We start from the raw sequence: 8,215 nt of genomic DNA, 5'->3' as shown, positions 1-8,215 counted from the left end.
GCTGCTTCTTCTCAGAGGCAGTCCAGTCGGCGTGACAGCGCAGCTAAGGCACGGGAAGCCTGGGCTTCTGCTCTGCCGGCTGTACGGCCAAAAGGGGGTGGGGCCCTTCAAAGGGGCCGGAATGTTAGCACCTCCAAGAGCAGGCCAGCAGCTACTCGAGAAGCGAGAGGCAGTCCTGAGCCTCTCTCTATTAGCCCTTCAAGGGGATCTGGGGCTGGCAGGCCTAGGGAAAAACCTGCTGCTAAGCCAGTGACTCAACGGCGGGGGAGGTCTGTTGCCAGGCAAACTAGGCAGCAGGCTAGGGGTATGGCGCCCTCTGGAGGTTTATCTGGGCAGTCTTCTTCTCAGGATGGCTCCCCTGTTACAGACAGCAGGAAAAAATCAAGTAGCAGAGAAAAATCTGCTGCAGCTAAAAGGAAGCATAGGAGCAGGGCACCAATTCGTCCAAGGGCCCGGGTAATTACAGATTCACCTGCTTCTAATGAATCTGTGGACGCAGATTCTGTTGACTCAGAGACTTCAAGTTTTATTAGTCAGGCATCTGGCACAAGTAGACAGGTAGTTTCAAAAGGCAAGAGGGAGAACAAAAAACCTTACAATAATTATTGGCGGGGTTACGCTCGTGCTTTTGAAAAAATTTCAATGGCGCATCGAGCAAGTGGTTCTTCTGGAAGGCTCAGCTTTTCTGGGGAATCCAGTGAGGGTACAAGTGGTACTTCTGAAGAGTCAGCTCGAGTGGACAGAACATCTGGTACTCGGCATAAGAGACACTCAAATTCCAAGGGACATAAACGAAGGCGTTCTATATGCAGCAGTCCTTCGTCGGGTGAGTCCACCTCTTGGGATGAGGGGACAGATGTACGGCGGGAGGGTTGGTTCTGGATACAGAGTTCTTTCATTCCGGGGATTCCGAAATGGATGGACCTACGCAGGTCGAACACCACAACCCTGTTAGATGAGGCTGGAGTACCAAAGAACGAGAGGGCTCCCCCGGTAAAATGCAAGGTGTCGGACGCGCCCCCTGGGGCCCACTTGAAGCCTAAGCTTCGGGAGAGAGCCCTGGAGGGCTATTTCGTTGATTTCTTTGCACTGATCCCTGGCCAAGATTCAGGTGGGGATACTGGCAGCCGGAGGGACAAGAAAAAACATAAAACTTTCACGGCATGTGAGAGAACATTTGACAATTGGTTAAAGGGGTACGCCGTTTATCTGACTATAGTGGCGGGATCTTACCCTGAGAGAGGATGGCATTTGGGGAGGTATCTCTCTCACATTTTAGAGGCTCGTGACATCGCAGGAGATGAAGCTGCGATGGAATATGACCGCCTTTTTCGTGAGTTGGCATCGCAAAATCCGGATGCGCGCTGGGACCTAAAACATCCGGACACTTGGTTTGTGCAAGTGGGATCCAGCGCAAAACGCCCTAGAGATAGAGGTCAAGCGGGGGGCTCAGGAAGGCGTCCTTCTGGGCTACCCTGCTGGGATTTCAATAATAAAGGCTGCAGGCGTAGGCGCTGCCGCTTCGAGCATAGGTGTGAGGTGTGTGGGGGTGGCCACCCACTTCCATCCTGCCCGAAGGGGGGTACACAGATGCCCTTTCGGACCGCCCGACCTTCCGGAAAAAAGGACGGTGGGTCGGGAACAGCAGGACCTTCAAGCTCAGCTAAAACCACCTAGTGGCATTCCACCATCACTACTCTGCAAGGCTAATACTCCGGTAAGTCTGCCTAATCTTTTGAAGTGGCTGCAGCGTTATCCCAAAAGGGATGCGGCTGATTACATTAAGCAAGGGTTTTTGGCAGGTTTTAGGATTCCTTACACTGGGCCTCGGGTAGCTACCACTTGTGAGAATTTAAAGTCTGCCAGAGTCATGCCTGATTTGGTAGCACAAAAAATTGAGAAGGAATGTAATGAAGGGCGGATGGCAGGCCCCTTTATTGTTCCGCCACTTCCCAATTTAAGAGTGTCACCCTTAGGGATCGTTCCTAAAAAAGTTCCTGGTGAATTTAGAATGATTCATCACCTATCTTATCCCAAGGGATCATCCATAAATGATGGGATATCTCACGAGTTATGCACAGTCCGCTATGCTCCTTTTGACCAAGCAGTCAGTATGGTGCGGGCCTGTGGCCATGGGGCCCTCATGGCAAAATGCGACATCAAGTCAGCATTTCGGCTGCTTCCGGTACATCCTGCAGATTTTGAACTGCTGGGTTTATGTTTCAAGGGGGCCTGGTACGTGGATAAAGCAATGCCGATGGGTTGTGCAGTAGCTTGCGCAGCCTTTGAGGCATTTAGCACATTCATGGAATGGGCGGTAAAAGCAAAGGGGGGATTTCGGGAAGTCACTCATTACCTAGATGACTTTCTTTTTGCGGGACCAAAGAATTCGCCAGCATGTGCACAACGTTTATCCGCATTTCAGGAATTAGCCTCAGAGCTAGGGGTGCCACTGGCCGTGGAAAAAACAGAAGGTCCGGTGGCTAGGTTATCATACCTGGGCATCGAGCTGGATTCTGAAGTGGGCACATCCAGGCTACCTTCTGAAAAGTTACAGAAACTAAGAAGGTTGCTAGCTGACTTATCCAAAAGAGCCAAGTGCACGTTAAAAGAAATGCAAAGCTTAGTGGGCCATCTAAATTTTGCTTGTAAGGTCGTCACTCCTGGCAGGGCCTTTTGCGCACGTATGGCGCATTCCACGGCAGGAGTGCGTAAGCAACACCATCACATACGCATAACGCGCCAGATAAAAGAGGACATGGCAGTCTGGCAACGATTTCTGGATTCTTTCAACGGTGTTGCCATTTGGCAAACGCCTTTGACCTTGAAGGATTGCTTACAGGTTCATTCTGATTCTTCAGGGAGTTTAGGTTTTGGCGTTTTTTATGACACTAATTGGTGCGCCGAGCGGTGGCCTGCTTCATGGTCTGTAGCAGTACGGCGGGACCTTACTTTTTTGGAAACGTTTCCAATTTTAGTGTCTGTGATCATCTGGGGTCATTTGTTTCGTAACAAGCGAATCACTTTTTGGTGTGACAACCAGGCAGTGGTTCAGGTTATTAATAAACAATCTTCAAAATCAGGGAGGGTCATGCGGCTAATTCGCAGGTTTGTGCTCGTTTGTCTGGAGCTTAACATCACGTTTGTGGCTTCTCATGTTGCGGGAGTTCACAACGAGACAGCCGACGCTCTCTCTCGTTTTCAGGACGAGAGATTTCGTCGGTTGGCCCCGGGAGCAAACGCAAATCCGGACATCTTCCCAGAAGAACTTTGGTCACTTGGCGACGAGTGATCTTGAGGGGCGTGTTAGGGTCCTTGGCACCTTCGACGCGTCGTGCGTACGAAGGAGCGGCGAGGAACTTCACGTCTTATGCGGCAACTTTAGGTTGCAGAGGGAAGTGGCCTATGTCTGAACGCCTGTTACTGTGTTACTTGGTTTTTCTTTGGGAAAAAGGGACCTCCCCACGCACAATCAGGGTTCATATGGCAGGATTATCATTTTTTAGTAAAATATGGGGTAGTTGGGACCCTGGTTCATCATTTTTAGCTAAGAAGGCGATAAAAGGATGGAGAAGAGTTCATCCTGTGGGCAAAGATTCGAGGCGTCCGATTAACAAACTGTTGTTAGGCAACCTTTTGCTTAACTTAAAAGGGGTTTGTTTTGACCAGTATGAGGTGTCACTGGCGGGAGCTGCATTTACGTTAGCCTTTTTCGGAGCCTTTCGTTGTGGGGAAATAATCTCTCCATCACGTTCATCTCCTACTTCGGGAATTTTGACCCGAGATGATGTGGTCATTCAGCATAATAATATTGTGGTGTGGCTGAAAAAATCAAAGACGGACCAGTTGGGAAAAGGCATTTCAGTTTCTATCCCGAGTTCACCCAATCGCAGGGTTTGCCCAGTACACTGGTTGACTGAGTATTTACGCGTACGTCCACAGGGCAAGGGTCCTTTGTTCATACACAAGGACGGGACATATTTTTCCAGATTTCAATTTTTAGCCATTTTACGAGCTTGTTTACGTAAAATGGGCTTAGATGCGGGAAAGTATGGCACACATTCGTTTAGAATAGGAGCTGCGACACAAGCCTTTCAGGACGGGGCTTCCGCCACGCAGATTATGTCATTGGGGAGGTGGCGATCAGCGGCTTACAAATCTTATGTGCGTCCAGATGCTGTTTATTAATCTATGCCTTGTTCTAGGACTACGCCCCACAGTGAGGACGGTTTTGATGATAGGCCACAGTATCGTGTACTGGGCTGGACAATATGCAAGTTTTTCCGGCTGGAGCCAAGATCTCGGCCTTGATGATCACTTGCGTCTTATTTGGGATGGTCATCGGGGAATGCGGTGGACATCCATGTTGACGTTCGTGGCACAAGCGGTGCATCGTTGGGGATTTCCAGCGGCAGTGGTCATCCAGCTCGGCGAAAACGACATTCCAAGCATCAAGGGTCGGCAATTAATCAACGCAATGTCCGAGGACTTGCTTGTATTGCGCCATCGTTTGCCAAGCACGGCCGTGTTTTGGTCTGAGCTACTGAGCCGACGGACATGGAGAAGTGAAAAAAGTCCAGCGATCATCAACCGTGCAAAAACAAAAATTAATCGTTCTGTTTCGCGAGTTATTGTTAATTTGGGGGGTCAGGTTATATGGCATCCGGACATTGACAGCCAGATTGATGCCTTGTATCGCCCCGACGGAGTTCATCTCTCTCATTGGGGGATGGATTTATGGCTCCACAGTATAAGGGGGGCTTTATCTGACTGGTTATATGTATTAGGGTTGGCGGGAACGAGTTGTTTATCTCGTTCTGTGGCAGTATTTGCACAAGAGTATGAGTCTAGTTGCATTAGAGCCGGTGGGCGATCGGCATCCCTGCGGGGAATGGGGCCCCCTAAAGGGGGTGGTGGTAACGAGCCACATGCAGACCCGGTGGGGTAGGCTTGTGTGCTCGTTCATGACCAGATGGCCCTGGAGGTAACCAAGGAGGTTTGCGCCCTTTGGTCCTCCACATGGGCTGTCTCCCTGGTTTGCAGGATTACCCGAAGAGGAGACCCGTAACCCAGCGGGGTTTTGATGGGATCCTTTTGGGGTGAAGCATGTTTGCAGTCAGCGGACTGCTAGTCTAGACTCATACCCTTGTTGCCCCAACCCTATGTGTTGTGGTTGAATGTTAATAAAGCTGTGGCCATTTTTTGCCAATTCAGTGTGTCGCGTCATTCTTCTCCAAACTAGCCACCTACCAGCCAATGAGCGCCACGGACTTACCCGTGCCGCTTTTTGGCGGCGTGGGGGGTGGGGAGAAGAGAGCGGCAGTAGCCAGCCGCAGCTGTGGGCTCCCTGGCAGCGCCGCGGCTCGCGCAGCGCGAAAAAGGAGAGGCGGGGCTTAGCGTCCGTTTGGGACGGTTGCCTGTTCCCTCCCCGCCTCTTTCGCCGGAGCACAGGCAAGCTACCCACCCACCCTCCCTTTATTATTGGGTTATTGTTGTATGGTTTTATTTGTCACAGCAGTATTTGCACAAGAGTATGAGTCTAGTTGCATTAGAGCCGGTGGGCGATCGGCATCCCTGCGGGGAATGGGGCCCCCTAAAGGGGGTGGTGGTAACGAGCCACATGCAGACCCGGTGGGGTAGGCTTGTGTGCTCGTTCATGACCAGATGGCCCTGGAGGTAACCAAGGAGGTTTGCGCCCTTTGGTCCTCCACATGGGCTGTCTCCCTGGTTTGCAGGATTACCCGAAGAGGAGACCCGTAACCCAGCGGGGTTTTGATGGGATCCTTTTGGGGTGAAGCATGTTTGCAGTCAGCGGACTGCTAGTCTAGACTCATACCCTTGTTGCCCCAACCTTATGTGTTGTGGTTGAATGTTAATAAAGCTGTGGCCATTTTTTGCCAATTCAGTGTGTCGCGTCATTCTTCTCCAAACTAGCCACCTACCAGCCAATGAGCGCCACGGACTTACCCGTGCCGCTTTTTGGCGGCGTGGGGGGTGGGGAGAAGAGAGCGGCAGTAGCCAGCCGCAGCTGTGGGCTCCCTGGCAGCGCCGCGGCTCGCGCAGCGCGAAAAAGGAGAGGCGGGGCTTAGCGTCCGTTTGGGACGGTTGCCTGTTCCCTCCCCGCCTCTTTCGCCGGAGCACAGGCAAGCTACCCACCCACCCTCCCTTTATTATTGGGTTATTGTTGTATGGTTTTATTTGTCACAGCAGTATTTGCACAAGAGTATGAGTCTAGTTGCATTAGAGCCGGTGGGCGATCGGCATCCCTGCGGGGAATGGGGCCCCCTAAAGGGGGTGGTGGTAACGAGCCACATGCAGACCCGGTGGGGTAGGCTTGTGTGCTCGTTCATGACCAGATGGCCCTGGAGGTAACCAAGGAGGTTTGCGCCCTTTGGTCCTCCACATGGGCTGTCTCCCTGGTTTGCAGGATTACCCGAAGAGGAGACCCGTAACCCAGCGGGGTTTTGATGGGATCCTTTTGGGGTGAAGCATGTTTGCAGTCAGCGGACTGCTAGTCTAGACTCATACCCTTGTTGCCCCAACCCTATGTGTTGTGGTTGAATGTTAATAAAGCTGTGGCCATTTTTTGCCAATTCAGTGTGTCGCGTCATTCTTCTCCAAACTAGCCACCTACCAGCCAATTATATTTTAATCTGGTTTTATCTAGGTGATTTTTACTGAGTTTTTAGACTATGTAAACCACCCCAAGTTGAGCAACTGAGAAAGATGGTATATAAATCCCAAAATAAATTTTCAATTGCTTTTTTTTTTTTTTTTTACAAAAAAGCTCCCCAATGGCATAGGATCAGACAGTTGCTGTGACATCCAAGTCTTGCAAGAGTCCAGGAGCTTTCCAGACTGTCCACCATTTTGGAGCTAAGGGGCAGGATCTGCTACCTTCAAGCCAGCAGCAAGGAAATCCCACCAGCTGAGATAATGCCAACATAATAATTCTCAGGCCAGGTCAGTCCTTTTCCTTTTAAAAACTGTCCAGACCAATAATGGTAAAGAAGCTTCTTTAGCTCCTAAGAGGAGGCACCAGTCTACTCTGAAAGTGAAAATGGCAACACAGTGAAAATGACAACTCACATTCAATATTTCCCCCTTACAAGTTAGACAAGAACAGAGACTTTGTAGGGAAAGCAACTACTGGAAAGGAAATCTTACAGGATTCAAAGCACCAAACAAGCCTATACATCAATTGTGCCACATGTGGAGTAACAAGCAGCAAAACTATTTTGTCAATATAATACATTTAATTCACACTTTAATACAATGTCCCTATACAAAGGATTTTTGAAATACCTGCAATGGATTCACAGAAGCTTTTACAAGATAACATATTAGGGTAACATAAAATGATGGTTATTTCAGTGGAAATGATGCAGGAAATACCTCAAGTTGCTTTACAACATTCTTAGTATTAAGTAATGTAGCATATGAACAGTAGTTTAAGCAGTTCAGACACCAATACATATGTGAATATAACTGGACAACTTCTCATCTGTGTTCCACTGCTTCTTGTAACTCCCAGTTTTTCTGAAACAGTTTTTATTTAAATTCTGGATTAAGATCAACAGATTTACCAGCATGTAGAGAACAGAATGGCTTTAGGCCATAACAGAATCAGTTGAGTGTCCTGGGACTATGAACACTGTTTTTTTGCTCTGTATTTTTAAATGTTTTTTCTAAACATGCCAACTATTGGTGCATTAAAGAAAAAACATAGTTTCCTAAGTTCAAGTGATATTTAATCCTCAATTATTTAAATACTACAGAGAGACTGTCAGAAACAGCGATGTGTCTAAAGCACATTCCTTGCTTCTAATATGTTTGGTACATTGAGCAGAAACCTACTGAAACCATACTATTTTGGGAAACCCAGCAGAAACCTACTGAAACCATGCAAAAGAGTTTTGGGATACTTTTTTGGGGACACTTCTACAAGCCTAGAGTCCATTGGAAATTGCAGTGTTTAGTAAATGCACATGTATTACTTAAAGTCTGTTGACTCAATAGTAAACATTGTTATTCTATATATTAAATGGAACATCTGAGATTTAATCAAGAAGTTCAACAAGAAAAACACAATCTTGTGAGAAAAATCACCTCAGCAAACTCACAACATATTCTCTGCTTTGCTTTCCATACATATACATATACATATACATATACATATACATATACATATACATATACATATACATATACATAT

At 48.3% G+C, this 8,215-nt stretch overlaps 1 protein-coding gene across 1 annotated transcript; it reads left to right on the top strand.

Moving 5' to 3' along the window:
• LOC143836818 (uncharacterized) lies at positions 1 to 5,361 on the top strand. Its single transcript, XM_077336317.1, has 2 exons — positions 1 to 826; positions 4,206 to 5,361. Exons 1-2 carry the CDS (start codon positions 307 to 309, stop codon positions 4,946 to 4,948), a joined length of 1,263 nt encoding a protein of 420 aa, XP_077192432.1. The 5' UTR covers positions 1 to 306; the 3' UTR covers positions 4,949 to 5,361.
• The last annotated feature ends 2,854 nt before the right edge of the window (positions 5,362 to 8,215 follow it).

The sequence above is a fragment of the Paroedura picta genome, chromosome 4 (assembly GCF_049243985.1).
Source record: "Paroedura picta isolate Pp20150507F chromosome 4, Ppicta_v3.0, whole genome shotgun sequence".
In the NCBI taxonomy this organism is placed as follows: Eukaryota; Metazoa; Chordata; class Lepidosauria; order Squamata; family Gekkonidae; genus Paroedura; species Paroedura picta.
This window is presented reverse-complemented; position numbering and strand designations above follow the sequence as displayed.

Bases quoted from the DNA above. Each gene is read 5' to 3' on its own strand.
- LOC143836818 (XM_077336317.1), top strand. From the start codon at position 307: ATGGCGCCCTCTGGAGGTTTATCTGGGCAGTCTTCTTCTCAGGATGGC. The intron at 827-4,205 runs GTGAGTCCACCT...GCCTTGTTCTAG, and splicing joins ATGCAGCAGTCCTTCGTCGG to GACTACGCCCCACAGTGAGG.